This window comes from Equus przewalskii, chromosome 14 (genome assembly GCF_037783145.1).
Source record: "Equus przewalskii isolate Varuska chromosome 14, EquPr2, whole genome shotgun sequence".
NCBI lineage: Eukaryota > Metazoa > Chordata > Mammalia > Perissodactyla > Equidae > Equus > Equus przewalskii.
Window position 1 is genome coordinate 871,766 of NC_091844.1, and position 16,209 is coordinate 887,974.

At 52.6% G+C, this 16,209-nt stretch overlaps 1 protein-coding gene across 3 annotated transcripts in view; it reads right to left on the reverse strand.

Annotated features, from left to right (window-relative positions):
* Positions 1-2,411, reverse strand: part of SH3RF3 (SH3 domain containing ring finger 3) — a 345,250-nt gene extending 342,839 nt beyond the window's left edge. Inside the window, exon 1 of one of the 3 annotated variants that reach the window (XM_070571921.1) lies at positions 553-2,411. In XM_070571921.1, coding sequence (XP_070428022.1) covers positions 553-1,122 — 570 coding nt within the window. In that variant the 5' untranslated portion in view covers positions 1,123-2,411. The remainder of the gene's footprint in view (positions 1-552) is intronic. The other 2 variants (XM_070571922.1, XM_070571923.1) reach the window with 2 other exon arrangements.
* Between the last annotated feature and the right edge of the window lie 13,798 nt (positions 2,412-16,209).

Sequence of the window (16,209 nt, forward strand, 5' to 3'; positions counted from 1 at the left end):
CCCGGAAACACTAAGCACTAACCTTACCCAGGCTAGCTGAGGGTGTGCAGAAGGCCAGTGCGGGGTCCAGTGGGAGGAAGCCTATTTCTGGGGAGAAGGGGGTCCCAGCAAAGTTAAAAAGCCGGAGACACAGGCCCGGCCAGCACAGGAACTGCAGGAACTGGAGGTGAGGAGGGGACAGCAAGATGCGCCCACCCCGTGGGAGGATGGGCTGTTGGCACACTATGGACAGGTGGAAAGATTCCCTGGGACCACATACCGCCACAAAGCAAGTGGAGGTGGGGGAAATGGGGGGAGGGAGAGGATGGCGGGACGACAGGAAGTTCAGCGAGGACGGGACAGAATAGGGGAGACAAGGTGTCCAACAGTTGGCAAGCCGGACTCCAAGGGTTACACTCAGGAGTCCTTGGAGGGGAGCAGGGTGGAGAAAGAAGAGCAAGGCAAGGGCCACTGTGAAGCCACCTCTGGTCTCCCCTGCCCCTCATCACTGCCCTCCACACCCACACGTGTCCACACACACCTCTGGCGCCGCACCGCGAAGCAGATACCCACCTTTACCACCGGCGCGCTCCTGTTGGTCGTCAGCTCGCGCAGGCTGACAGCGGCGCTGCCTGCCGACCCAGAAAGGAAGACGGGCGAGCCGGGGGCGCTGCCCGCCGCACTGCCCCCACCACCCGCAAGCGCGGTGGCCGCTCCTGAGCCGGGGCCAGGGCACGCCGGGGGACTGCCGCCCGGGCTGGCGCCGGCGCGGGGCCGCTGGCGGATGCCGTCCAGCAGGCGCACCAGCAGGATGTTGGCGGGCAGCTCGTCCACGCCGCAGCCCACCAGGATGCGGCACTCGGGGCAGCGCAGCTCGTGGCGCGAGCACACGATGCTCTCCAGACAGCGGCGGCAGAAAGTGTGCTGGCAGGGCAGCACCTTGGCAGTGGTGTCCAGGCGCTCCAGGCACACGGAGCACTCCAGCAGGTCCAGCAGCGACGACTCATCCATGTCCTCGCCCGCCGCCACGGCCGCCGCCCGCCGCCGCCGCCGCCGCTCGCCTGGCCTGTCGTCGTCGCCCTCGCTCTGCGCAGCAGCGGCGGCCGCCTTGGACGCGCACAGCCAGGACGCTCCGAGCAGCATGGGGGAGGCGCCGGCGGCGGCCGCGCGCAGCTGCCTAGGTCCCGGGGCGGGCGCGGGGGCCGGCGCGGGGCCCGCCGCGAGCAGCGGACATCAGGGTCGCGCCCGGGCTGCCCGGGGAGCCGGGTTCCGCCGCGACTTCCTTCACTTCAGCTGGCGGCCCGAGGCTCCGGCCGCGGCGGTGCAAAATGACGTGCCGACCAACCTGCGTGGCGGGGACCTGAGTTCCGCGGCCCGCGAGCCAACTCCCGGCCAGCCGAGCCCACCCAGTCCTTCGGAGCACGGCGCCCGAGGCTGCCGGCTACACCTGTCCCGCCGCGTGGCCGCTCCGCGCCGGGTCCAGGGGCGCACCGGGCACGACACTCAGCGGGCTCTGCGCTCACAGTGACCGCTCGCGGCCCCGAGCCCCGCAGCAGGAACCGCGAGAAGCAGTCGGTCGGGTCCCGGGGAAGCAGGGGCGCAGAGAGCGCGCTCCCCCGCGGCACCTCCCTGCGCCCTGGGCCTGCCCGCTAGTCCCTGCCCCCAGCGTGTGCCGCCAGACCCTTCCTCTTCCTCGGCCACGAGCACATGCGCGGGGAGCGCGCGGAGGTCACGGTCACTGCGGGGCTCAGGAAAGGAGACGCTGCGCCCGCTGGACCTCCTTTCGCCTGAGCGCACGCCGGCGACTAGTCCTGCCCCTTAGGGCGCCTTCAGGGCTCCCAAAAACTCCGAGGGCACCGTCCTGCGCAGGCTCGGCCCTGTCCCCTCCAGGTGCCCCGAGTCTTCCCTTCTGCTCTCCGTGAGCCTCGGCGAGGGTTGTTTCCTCCCGATGCTGCCGCGAAGGAAAGTTTGGGTGGTGTTATCCCGACTGCCTTCCTCGCGAGCGCCGGCAAGCAGCTTGGGGATATAGCCAACACCAGGGCATCCTCCTCGACAACTCCCCGGAGCGCTCCCGCTCCGGTCCCCTTTCGAAGCGGCGCGCAGAAGTGACAACCCCGGAGCTGCGGGTGTGGGTGCAGGGTGGCCCCGCGAAGCAGCAGGGGGAGGCGCTCGGGGTGGCGGAGGCGCCCCGGGGCCGGCTCGGGCTCCTCCCGGCGACAGCCGGGGGCCCCGGAGTCCGGGTCGGAGATTGGCCCGCTGCCCGCCGACCCGCACCCTAGTGCGGGCACCCGGCTCGGCGACGCGCCCTTGCCGGCGCAGTGCGGGGCGCTCCAGCGCCCACGGCGGCGCGGCCTCGCGAGCCCCCCTCCAGCCTCCTCGGGAGGCGCAGAGGAAGGGGAATTCGCGCTCGCCTTCCCGACGCCCCGGCTTCTGGGAGCGTCAGAGCAACGGAAGTACGTACTGAGGACCGGGCGCCGCAGGGAAGTTCGGCGGTGGGCTGGGGTCGACCGCGAGGATTCCCTGCCGCGCGCTGCCCCCTCGCGGCCGCCGGCGTTGCCAGCGCGCGTCCCCGCCCTCCCTGAGCACATCGGGCTTCTGGGCCCTTCGCTCCTGCGGGGCTGACGCCAGGAGAGGCGCTGAGGGCTGGAGGCCGGCCGGGCTACCCTGTGCTTTGTGAAGTACAGTGTAACTTTTTTTAACTTTTCAGGGAGGAAGTAATATTGGTTGAGGCTTAAAAGCCAAGAACATGCGTATGCATTATTTTATTTAATCATCAGAACGGCCTTGTGAGGGGATCATTCTAACCGCAGTTCACGTGTGAGGAAGATGAGACCGATCCTTGTGAAAAATCATCGAGGCTGCATGTTGGTAATTCTCTGTCTCCAGAACTTGCATGGAGAAGATCACATTCCTTTAAAATATGAGCTCCGTAATGTTGCACTGTAGTATCACTGGTGCCTAGGGCAGTGCCTGGCACACAGTAGGTGCTCAATAAACGTTTGTTGAATTAATGAAAAACAGGTTTCGGGATGGATTATCACCCAGTGGTGATCTGAGCACAGATCTTAGCCCCTCAGGTCCAGGTGTCCTGAGCTCATAGCAGGCTGCCAGGGCCTGGAACCCCAGCTCCTGCGGGCAGCAGGAGGCTTTCCCACAGTGTCATGGAGTGTCTCACTAGTGCGGCATTATTCACACCAGCACCACAACTGTGCGAGACTGAAGGCTGAGCTGCCTAACTGGAACCTGGGAGCAGGCTTCCTGGAAGGACCAGAGGCAGGGCATGCACATCACAGTGCACAGAAGCGGTTCTCATTCTCCTCCTTTTGCTCTTTGACTTGGCTAGGAACAACGAAGGGGAATTTTCAAGAGGACCCAGAAAGCTTGATCCAAAAGAAGGTGGCATGGACACAGGACACAAGGGGGAGAGTGAGGGGGGATGCCCTCAGACCCTGGGAAGGCTCACAGAGAGCAGGAGCTATCCGTGATGACATGCTCTGGGTCGTTTTGGTTGTGAGCAACAGAAACCAACTCTAGCTGGGTTTTTTAAGGAGCAGAAAAGATTCTGAGAACCAGAGGCACTCGCAGGGCCCCAGACTCAGAGCTGAGCCGGATAACTGCAGGTGGGCCCCGTGCGTCTGGCTCTCGCCCTTCTCTGTGTAATGACATGATCCGTCCCTCTCTTGCACGCTGCCTCTACTTCTCAACCCGTGTGGTGGAAAACATGGTCACAGCTCCAGAAGAACTTCTCTGATGGCTTGAGCCACTGACAGAAGCGCTCACCTGGCGCTGTGCAGCAGGAACTTTTAAACCCCTGTCGCCTTAGCTTGGCCCAGATGGTCACTCTCTGGACCAGTGCGTGTTGGTTACAGGAGCAGGATCATCTGAAACCTGGCCGCACCCTCAGGAGTCACACAGAAGGAGAAATGAGAGTTTCTGGAAAAGTGCACGCTGGGCAGACAGACCAGTAGATGCCCCCGCCAGGGGCCAGAGCCACACCTCTGCCCTCAGCCCGGGCCATACGGGAGCACATGCAGGCTGGGACCACAAGCATGCTGTGAGCCAACATGAGTCATGCATGCAGTATGGCTGCCTAGAAAAGTAATGAGATCTTCGGAGGTGTTAAAGGAAGTGAAGGCTCAGACCTCCCCCACTTCCTCCCTACTCCTTTGGCCCTGCCTTAACCACCTTCCGCAGGACAGACAGGCTGCAATCCCAAAGGAGTCAGAGGCTGGGCTGGACACGGAAATGGATGAAGGCTGGTCGGCTGAGCAACAGACCGTGGTGGGGACGGCAGCGAGCTGTGCCTGCACCTGGCAAAGAGCATGGCTGCTCCTCAGCCCCAGCCAGTCACAGCTCGCCTTGAGGAAAGGAGGGCCCAGGACTGTCAGATCAGTCCACCTCTCCAGAAAAGCTGGAAGGCCTGCATTTTATGTGAGATCTCCTGATGTTCAACAGTTGGCAACCAATTTGTTTCTCAAAAAACACCATATTAGCCAAATAAAATGAGTGTGTGGCCAAATTGGCCCACAGGCCACCAATTTGCAATTTCTGGTTGAGGCGTCCCAGTAAAATGTACTCCAGTGCAAAGGAATTGAAGGGTGGGAACTAAACAGTTGAATTATTACAAATACAGTTTTATGTTACTCAGTTAAATTTGCCTGTTTTCAATAAGTCAATTATATAAGCAAATGATTGAAAAGACCTGACTTAATGTCCGTTCCTGTGAAAAGATCTTGGGAATTCAGGCGACCACAAGCATGCTGTGAGCCAACATGAGTCATGCATGCAGTATGGCTGCCTAGAAAAGTAATGAGATCTTCGGAGGTGTTAAAGGAAGTGAAGGGTCAGGATATGGAAAGAAATAATCCCTTTGTAACTCAGCTTGTCAGACCTCATTTGCAGGATTACTTTCAATCCTGGGTACAGGTGGCAAGGGAGCTAGAAGGCTTGTCCAGGAATTTAGGATAAAGGAACAGAGTGTGGTCCAAAGAGAAAGATCAGATGAAACAGGATAGGGTGACTGTGTGTCAGGTTTTTGGCTGCCCAGGATCTGAACTCCTTCTTAGATGTGGGAGATTCTCCACTTGGTGAAAGTCACATATTGGTTTATCCAGCTAGGGTGTGAGGACGTGACACAGGCTCAGTCAGTCAAAAGCTGCTCCCCACCCCATCCCCCGCGAGGTGGAGGGTGGGAGGCAGACCCAGCATCATGGGGCTCCAGCTGCAGGGGCAGGTGGGGGAGGACGGCAGGGCCAGCAGCACCAGTGCCCAGAGTCTGGGGCCGGCCAGGTTGTATCTCAGGGTTGGGAGCTGACCGTCGTTGCCAGACCAGCCCTGGGCTCGATTGGGGTGGTGAGCCTGGGCTGTGGCCTGCACTGCCTTGCCAGCCTTCCTGGTGATCCTGTGGGTTTCCCAGCTTTACTTAATTAGTTCCTTTTTTGTTAAATCAGCCAGAGTCAGTTTCTGCTGTTTCAACAGGGAACCCTAATTGATACACGTTGTTTATTATTAATCAGACACCAACAAAGGCCCTCAATATGAGACAATTGTCACTGTCTGCTCTTGGCCTTCATGCTGGAAAGATATTGAAGTGAGCCACTCAGAGTACCATTCATTCATTCAACAAACACTTCCTGAGTGTGTTCTACGCCCTCAGGACCGGGTGAAAGCAGAGCCTGACGACCAAGACAGGCAGTGTGGTGTCGTGAGTAGAGCCTGTCACTGGGGATGCAGGAACCCCAGCTGGGCTAACTCAACAAGTGACATCACCTCTGTGAACTTCTTCAGTTACATCTTCTGTAAACTGGAAGATGAAAATATTTCACCTCCTTAGAGGCCTGAGGCCCTTGAATCTCTATGATTGAATAACATGTTAGAAGAGTACTTGCTTTGCCTTGTTTTTCGGGGGAAAACTAAAATGAATTAAAGTGACAGGGAGGCAGGCCTCGGCTCAATGTAGAGAAGGGCTTTTTAATAGGCCGAGTTGTCATCATTGGCAATGTGATGAAATAGGAGCCCCCATCACTCAAAGAATTCAAGCACAATTATGTCTGTAAAGAATCTCATAAAAGAAATCAATTTTGATTTCTTCTACCCATTCCACAAAACACCTTTCTAGTGGACAGGTGCTGGTCAGGCCAGCTTCCCTCCCTTTGGGGAACCTCTCCATCCCCAGTCCACGTGGCCCTCGCAGGCCCCCGCGCCTGTGTCCCCAACAGGCCATGTGGCCTAGGCTGGCCCATCAGAATCATTCACCCCTTGAGATGATTAGTCCAGTGCAGACATGTAACTAAACAGCAGGTTCTCACGTGACATTTGGTATGTAATATAGATAGAGGTATTGACAGGAAGGGAGTTCTCTCTTCCTTTTGGAATCTGAGACTTAAAGATGCAGGCTGGGATTCCAGAGGCCACTTTGCTGCCATGTGAGGAAGCCCTGCTAGAGCATAGGTGAGAGCAGAACAGAAAGGAGAGGGGGTGGGGGAAGAGATGGGGAGGGAGAGGGAGGAGGGGGAGGAGGTGAGAGGGAGCCTTGATGACATCACTGACCAGGTGAGTCCATGGATGAAGCGGCGCCTAAAGCGTGCATGACCATTAGAATCCCACTTTTGCTAAAGCTGGTCTGAGCTGGGTTTCTGTCACTTGCAACCAAAAGCATCTCAGCAGAAGCCGACCTTCCTGTGGCTTATCCTTTCCCTAGATACCCGAGTTCAAAACAGAAGCCTAGCTTTAAGCCTTCCCCCGTCTCAGTCCCTCATATGTACCAGTTACCGATTTTTGCAGCTTTCCAACATCATCATAGATGTGTCCCCCAAGTGTCTCCCATTTCCATTTCCACTGCCACCAATTCTGCCTCTCACTGTCTCTAACTGGACCATGGCTCCTCCATCCTCAGCCTCTCCTCCATCCATCCGCCTACACTGAGGAGCCAGCTTTGCTCCCTGACTCACAGGGCTGCTGCCTCCTCCCCAGCTGTTTGTCCCTCAGCTGTGACTCTTTTCCATCTTCCAAGCTTTTTCCCAAACCTGCCCCTTACCTGCACGACGCCTCTGTGTAACCTGTGCTGCATCTTTCTGGTCCTTGTTAAAACCCCATCTATCTCGCAGACCACCTCCTCGAGGAAACCCTTCTTCATTGCCTCTCTTTTGAATCCACTTGGCTCTTTTTCCTGCATCTTTCATACTCTGCCTTACCTTATATTTATTTTATAGTGGTCTTACAGCTCCTACCAGCCCACAAACTCCTCAATGGCAAAGATTGTGTTTTATTGGTCTGTAAGACCTGTCAGGAAATGTCTTGAGCATAGTAGGTATTTCATAAACATCTTCAGAGTTGGGCTAAACTGAATTTGAAGAGGCTGTACCAGTCAACCTCTAAGTTCCCTTTCTCTCCGAGGCCACATAAGATCATCATAAATGCTTCTAAGCACCTGAGATCTGGACTTTCTATTGCACTTTCTTTTGACAAAAAGGAATGAAGTTCTCAAAATTAATTTCACATAGTATGTGTTGTGTGTGCAGGCATGAGGTAATAATAGCTATAATACTCACAGTTTCCGGTATTTATAATGTCTGCATCTGTAATACATAGAGAGAGGGTGGGAAGAAGCCACACACACCATGCTATCCACAGGCCTGGGACCCTCCCAGCAAACGCCTCACTTTTGACATTAGTTCTCTTTCCTCTGCAAACCACATGGACTTCTCTTCACTCAGTGTCTGCCCCCCCCCACCCCCCCGAAACCTTAGCTATCATTCCACTCTCTTGGGCAAGCCCCCTGGTATAACTAGAACTTCAAGTCTGTTACCCATATTTGTGAGCACCCACTCGGGTTGTAGGGCACTGTCCCAGGCCCCGGAGGGTCGGCAGGTAGAAAGTTCACAGCCCACCTACAGGATGTACAGTCTATCCATAACGTCAGGCCAGCTTCTGAAAGACGTCACGAGGAAGGACAAAATGAGAGAGTCAGCCATGAGTGCTCCAGTGAGGAGGTGCTGCCGCCTCGGGGATGGACTGGACTGTCCTGGGCGGCAGGAGGGAGAGGACCCCAGGGCAGAGAAGAGCACATGCAAGGGCATGGAGTGAGACCAGCTCCACGCACAGTCGTGCGCCCTCCATGAGGATCATTTAGTCCTTCACGCACCCTCTGAGGATAAGGAGAGAGGATAGGGCCCTTGCCCAGGGCCACACAGCCGCTCAGTGGAAGAGCCAGGACCGCATCCAGAGAGTGGAACTCCAGAGTCTGTTTTTACATCCACCAACTCCGGAAGCTAACGAATAAGGCGAGAGCTAAAAATGCGCATGAAGTCATCAGCTTAGAGGCAGTAGGAAGCCCAGGGGAGTAGATGCTTTCATCCACGGAGAAGAGGAGAGGAAAGCTTTCCCGGGGCAGGGGCAGAGCCCTGGGGATGGAGAAGCAACAGCAGGGAAGACAGAACGGTGGCAGGAGTCAGAGAAGAACTAGAGAGGGCCGCCTCACTGGTCAGTGCGCAAAGAAGAGGCAGCCGCGAGGGCAGTGCTGACCCAGCCCAGCTGAGGCCTGCAAGGTCGACTGCAGGCCTTGGGATGACCACACACAGTCGCCCCCATCTCTCGGGACGCTCCCCACGCAACCTGATCCATCTCCTAGCCGTGTGCTATGGAGCCGGTATCGAGGGCCCCAGAGTCAACCAGCCATGAGGTCAGGCTCCCTCCCGCCATGACCAGCTTGCCGTCTCTGTGCGAAGCCGGCTGCCCCACAGTGAGATGAGTTAGACCTGCCTTGCCGTTTGGATGGGGCGTCAGTGAGGATGCGAGCGGGGTGGGGGCCGTCAGAGCCCCGCTTACATGCTCTCGGCCCTTCCTGCCCAGCTCCCGCCCAGCGCTGGTGTCTGCATTCGGCAGCTTTCTCTGGCCGCCCAGAGTCTGCTCTGCCCTGGTGTATGCAGCAGGCTGCAGGCACCAGGCCACCCTCAGCGCCGCAGCTCTCTGTGCCCGTGGGAAGGATGGCTCTATGTTCCTGAGGCCCCCATGGCTGAGCTTCACTTGCCCACGGTGGGACTCTGTTGGCTGCCTTCCCCTCGCTGCTCAATTTCCCACGCTCTGCAGATGTCTCCTAGGATCCCCTCCCGAATAAACCACTTGCCCTCAAATCCTGCTCTTCGGAGCTGTCTCTGGGGAAACCCAAACCAGAGCAGGTTGCAGTACACGGAGTGGAGAGGGCACTCGATACATGTGAACCCCTTCACTGAACCTGGGGCCCCTCCCGGGTCCGTTGGAACCGTATCCGTGCTTTTCCTGTTGACTTTATCCCTCTCTCCCACGCAACAGAGACACTGTCTCCCTCTCCTGAATCCAGGCTCCTTGAGTAACAAGATTCAAGTTTTCTTCCTCCACACCAGCAGGCACAGCGCTTTACTTGCAGCAGGTACTCAGTAAACACTGTTGAAAACACACATGAGAAAAGAAACACCTCCTCAGTCACTGACTAGGTACAAGAGGGAAGAAAGCAGGAGGAATCACGGATGTCCTCGACCTAAAAGGGGAGTCGGAGGGGCCACCGTAAGGGGCCAGGCAACAAGTTTTAACGTAAGCACATGAATTTGAGGTGCTGGCAGGCCAGGGAGGTGCGGCTGTCTGGAAGTTAGGGATGTGATTCAAACAGGGCTCCAGGGCTTGAGGGAGAGCAGAGCTCGGGATGTGAATCTGGGAGGCATTTTCCTGGAGTTGATGGATGAAGCTGCGGCTCAGAAGAATAAGCGCCGTTGCTTCCTTCGAACCTGCAGGGAAGAATCTTTCCCACTTCCGGCCAGAGGACGGGGAGGAGCCGGCAGCAGGGGCTCTTCAGTCACACACAGCTGCTCATGACACTTTCCATCTGCAGGTTGCAAGATGCTTTACAGATGTGCCTTAGTGCTGCCCAAACGTTGCCATTCCCATTAGAGAGAGGGGGACAGAGGAACATTCCTAAGCTTGCAAAATACATGTCGTGCATTTATTTCACTTTTGAAGCTGTTGTTCCAGCTAATGAAGATGTAAAGATCATTAGTCCCGGTGCAGGATGTGTTACTGCTCTACAGAAGCTTACTTTTGTCTTTTAATGTTGAGACACCCGGACCTGCTGAGGCAGAACTTGAACTACGTTTCAACCTGAGTAAGCTGCCCTGTGTGACCTGGTGCCCTCTTTACTGTGTTGGTGAGGCTGCAAGCTGCCTTTGGGCAGGGCTTCTCTGTGCTGGGAAGAAATATTTGAATGTTCCCTTTGGTTTTGGACAGGTGAGACACGTAGGCATCTGCTGCCCAGGGAAAAGTCCACAGGACCATCTTTGTAACTTGACAAAAGCCACCCCTCCCTGGACCTCTTGGTGTGTAAGCTGAGGCCATGAGCAAGTTTCCAGTCTCCTCCACCCTTCACCCAGATGCTCTTTGACTGAAGTGTGCTGGAACGAGAGCGCACCCAGAGCACAAGTGCTTACCCATCCAAAAGGAAGCGCAGCTGCCCTGATGGCCCAGGTCTTGGTGGTCGTGGGATGGCTGACCCAACTGAGCATGTGACTGAGGCTGGAAGACCTTCCCTACTCAACCTCCTGGGGGACAATTTGTGAGGGTAATTTCAAGAGATGCCACCTGGAGAGCCCCGTTGGCTGACGGTGGCCTGAGGGGAGGGTCTGGCCACCTGGAACATCTTGTGGTCATCCACCACGGCCCTAGTGGTCACAGGGTGAGCCCAGAGCCCTGGCAGGTGGGTCATGCCAGGCAAGCATGCACTGGGATCCTCTCCCTCCTCTCAGAGATAAGCAGTAGCAGGGTGACTGCCACTCTGCAGGATGGCTGGGGCCAGCAGGGCCACCATGAGGAGCGAGGGCAGCAGGTGCCAGGGGCCTGGTGCAGGCACTGACACCTCCCAGTTCCCACCTTGCAAGCTTTGGAAACAGAGCAGCCCCTCCGGATGGGATAATTCTTGGACGGAGCAGAAAGAGGTCCCAAGACAAACCTCCGGGCTTCTCTTAATCTGACCGGGGGGTGGGGGGGGGGGGGTGAGGGCAGCTTGAGTGATTGGAACATTAACAACATTTTGAACAGGAATTTGTTCAAACTGATGGAACACGCCAGTCAATTAAATGAATAAATTGCCATTTCTTCAACTGTAAAGCAGCGGCCATTGCGCCCTGATGAGGCTCCTCCTTGTTAACAGCTGCAGTTTCCATGGCACTGGGACAAAAACGTTTCACATTCTTTTTGAGAATTAAAAATAATCCTGCAGTTGTCTATGTTTTCTTTCATAGTCTTCAAAGTAATTATAATAAATTCTCTCCTCCAATTTGGGGACATGACATACTTTATTTTAGTTTGGCTCAAGATCTTGGAAAATCCTTAAACCCACATGCATGGTGCAGTTATTAAGCTAAAGCATGGCACTGGTGACATGTGACCACAATCAAGAAGACTCCATATTTAAATCACACTCATAAGCAAGATGAGTGAAAATTGAACATTAAAAAAGCTTCCAGAATAATTACATCATAATTGACATTGAATAATACTTAATACCTGAATTCATGTCTTGGCAGAAGTACATCCTAAATCATCCAAGGGGAGATTGTCAATTATAAGTCATACTGATGTGTTTTCTCAAAAAATGTGAAATACTTTATGAAAGATATAGAGCTAAAGAAGAATAATCAATCTCATGAGAAAGAGCAATGGACTTTTCTCACGGATAAGATGATACTCGCCACCTTCTGAGAAAAGATGAGAATTGTGAATCTGCCAAGAGTTGTATTCATTCTGAGCTATGGTGAAATACATAGTACCTTCTAGAAGAAAATACATCCTGAAAGTTTGTATGTGCCTCAGTGAACATCACTTCCAGAGATTCTGGGTCCGACACAGCATCCTCAGCATCCCTCAGCCCCACTGCTGAGAGCAGGGCCTCAGACAGGCCTTGAGAAGCCTGATCACAGCCTCATGTGTGCTGAGGATGACACTTTCCAGAAAAGCTTCGTGAAGGCGGCAAAGGGGATTCAGTCACAGAAGGAATTTTAGCAATGTCTGCTCCTTCAGCCTGCCTGCCTCCTCTCGGCACTCCTGCAGCATGCTGGCCACGCCCCTCTGCATGGATGTTGCTGGTGAGCGACGGAATCCACCTTCCAGGAAATTTTTACCTATTTTCCCTTCTCTAAGCAAGCGGGAATGAATGTGGTCCCTGACCACATGACTTTCCAAGTACTTGAAATCATGACTTGTTTAGTTTGTTCTTTGCTGGGAAATCATCTGGTGGGCCTGGTGTGAATTCTCTTGCTGTGCTTGTCTTTCTCATCCAGAACAGCAGTGGCATGTGTGGGCTTTGTCATAGGATGTCATAGGGAAATGTTCCAGTTATCTATTGCTCAGTTAAAAACCATACCAAAATTTAATGGCTTAAAACAATAGCACTGTATATTCTGTTCACACACCTGTCATTCGGTCCCTGCTCTGTAGGAATAGCTTGTCCCTCCTCTGCTCATCTTGCAGGTGGGAACTGGAGCCATAGGAAGGCTCACATGACTGACTGATCTTGGCTGGGTCTGTCAGCCAGAGCACCTACATGCAGCCTCTCCACGTGGCCTGAGTCCCAAGGGCGAGTGTCCCCACAGAACGAGCCATGCGGAACACTCATCACCTCAGAAATCACACAGGATCACTTCCTCTGCATTCTATCCATCCAGGCGGTCAGCAGCAGTAGTCACAAGAGCTCATCAAGGTTAAAGAGCTGGGAAATACACTCCACCTTTTGATGGGAGAGTGGCAAGATTTCAGAAGAACATATAGGAGTGAAGATATTGCTGTATCTTTTATTGGGAAAATACCATCTCCCAAATACAGTGAGTTTGCAACCTCATTCTGTGCCTTAAAACAATAAAAGTTTATTTCTGACTCATGTCCACTGTGGGTATCCCGGTTCGCGGGGGTGATGATGTGAGTGGTGGCACAGGGCTCCTCACCTTCCGTGCAGGAGGGCTTGGAGCCCTTTGCCTCCAGCCAGTGGACTATGCCTGAGAGACACACATCACCTCCACACTCATCCACTCGTGTGAACTAGTCACCTGATCTCACCTAATGCAATGAGGCATGTATAGCTGCCTCCCAAGACAGTTCCACACCATGGAAGAAGAAACCTGAACTTTTAATGACCAGTCAATTGGCTCTGACACAGTCAGATTGCAGATGGAACTCTTGACTTGGCCAAGAGATTGGGCCAATTATCTTTAAGGCCCCTACAACTCTAAAGGCCTATAATTCTCACAGTAGTATATTTAAATTTTAAACATTGCCAAGACAGGGATAGGGAGGGTATCTCACTCAGTTCCAGGTGTTATTTTGGTGAGTGATGATATTTATCTGCCTTGAAGCTCTGGAGTATATCTTGGAAGGGAACCCTCACACCCTGACCATCTCGAAGAGCCATGGATAAGTGATCACAAGATTAAGGACATGGATATCTCAGAACTCTACCGAGTTCCAATGATGGAAAATGCCTTCTGCCTGTGTTAGTGGTTCACTCAGTCAGGCCAACATCCTAACTCCATCCCCGCTGGAGCAGTCCCACCCACTCACAGAGCTATTGCTGTTTGCCAAGAAGGCATGCAATGAATCCTGCTTACCAAGTAGCCCAAGAGGATAGATACCCAGGCGTTATTGGGCAAGTAGGATTTCATTTATAACCCACTTTATGCATGCTGTACAAAAATGACTGTTTGTGTCAGATTTTAGCATCCCTCATTCACCTCCCATCACTTTGTCACAGACAAGACTCAGAGACAGAAGGGAGGCAGTTGAAGGGACCCTCCTGGGATCGTCAGTCTCTGAGAGGAGAGATATGGCATGGGTCAGCACAGTAGTTGGCTTCAATTTTCAGGGACTATTCTGAGCATTTGGCACAGAACCAGAGTAAGAGAGTGCTGTGAGATTTATGTGCTCAATTTTTCATATTTGGGGTGGCAGAATTTAAGATCAAAAGTTTTTTCTAATGATAAGAACATAAGGACCATAAAAAAAAGTAAGAATCATTTCAAAACTATCATCTTCAGAAAAGAAAGTTGATCCAATGTTCTTTTAAGTTCACCTAATTGTGTCAGGATTAATGGAGGTGACTAATCCTTTAGGACAAGTGAAAAGTAATCTTCACCCACATCTGTGAAGTCTGATCTGGCCTGCACAGTGCTATGGGATAAAAAGTATTCATATCACACAAATAGAAAACATATTCTTATTAACCAGCAATGAGTTGCATTTGAAGGAGGTAATTTAATTAAACTTGCAATATAATAAATACCTGGTCATTAAGAACCGATTCGTGCTCTTGGATTTCCTGTGTCAGCCTGCCTTTAAGCAGTCACCTGCCTGACTTACCCATGTCATCTATAATTAGACACAAAAGCCATGTCAAAGTGCCAGTAAGGTCCCGAATTAACTTTTGTCTGCATCTCCTTTAGGTCTTTCTGTGCCCTGCATTACACGTGAGGGGGCCACAAGGGGCACAGGCTTGTTGAATGCCCTTAAAGAAAAGTTTCAGAACTTTCTCCACACTTTTCATTAGTACAATAACAAACCTCCTCAGAAAGCTGCCCTCGCCTCTCAAGAGCCCTCCATTATGTTCACTCATTCATTCGGAAGACATACTGAGAGTGACGTCAGCATCATGGCAGAGTGAGCTCTCCCATAAACTCTCCCCTCAAAGATATGACAAAAAGGACATTCATGTTCCCACAGAGGACATCCATACAGCACAAAAGACGTCAGAGAGATGCACACAGCCCTACATCAGAAGGTGAAGCTGCTGAAGCCTCCCCCCGAAGAAGTGGACTGAGATAAGAGAACGCTTCTCTTCCTCATGGAATGACAGTGACCCAGGGGTTATGCGCAGCCTCCAGGAGGAAAGCAGGGAGGGATCAGTGGCCCTCCATGAGAACACCATGGATCTCTGAGGTCCCTCACAGCCCAGGGGAAAGCCTCCCACAGAGGGGACTAGCAGTCACAGGAGTGTCTTGATCAAGTCAACACCCCAGGAGAGCAGATAGTGAGGGCAGGGTAAGAGGCCATGGAGATCCATGCAGGAGAAAGGAAGCACCCCTCCTCCCTGCCTGGCACCCCAGCCCAGCACCCTGGAGCTGTGTTGTGGATCGTGATGGGCTCAGAATATGCAGCTCTTGACCCCCACCCAGTGGTGACAGGTGGAAGCAGTGATCAAATACTACCACAATGTGGAAGCACAAATCCACGCTGTTAGCAGTATGAAAAAATATATTAAATCTCCAGACCAGAGGGAAAATGACAAGTACCCAGAAATCAATCCTGAAGGTGCAGAAATCTAAAACCAAAATGACAGAGAATTCATAATAGCTATCATTAAAAGACTGAATGAGTTAAAAGAGAATGCACATAGATAATTCAATAAGTTCAGGAGCTACTTCACAAAAGAGATTAAAACTATAAAGAAGAAACGATCGGAAATATTGGAAATTAAAAATGCATGGATGAGATAAAGCTGAATATGAATTCCCTGAATGGTAGAGCTGATATAATGGAGGAATAAGTCAGCATCATTGAGGACAGAAATATAGAAATGCTTCAGATGTAGGAGGAGAGAGAACTAAGACTAAAAATATATGAAGAAAGTCTCCAAGAAATATACTTAACTAGGAAATGAAACATAAGGATTATAAGTATTCAAGAGGGAGAGGAGGAGAATGGAGCAGAAAGCTTGTTCAAGGAAATAACAGTGGAGAACTTCCCAAACCTGGGGAAGGAGAAGGAAATCCATGTGAAAAAGACCACCAGATCTCCTGATTACATAAATGTAAAAAGACTTACTGCAAGGCATATAGTAGTGAAGCCAGCAAAAGTCAATGACAAAGAAAAAAATAGCAAGGGCAGCAAGGCAGAAGAAAATAACTACAAAGGAACCCCTATCAGGCTTTCAGTGATTTCTCAGCAGAAACCTCACAGGCTAGGAGAGAGTGGAATGAAATATTCAAAATTCTGAAAGATGAAAACTTTCAGCCAAGAATACTCTATCCAGTGAAAATATTTTTCAGATATGATGGAGAAATAAACACTTCCCCAGATAAACAGAAGCTAAAGGAATTCATCATCACAAGACACCCCCCCCCCACACACACACACAGAAGAAATTATCAAGAAGGCCCTTATACCTGAAAAGAAATAAAGAGCTTACAAAACCCTGAGTAAGGAGATAAATAAGCAGACAAA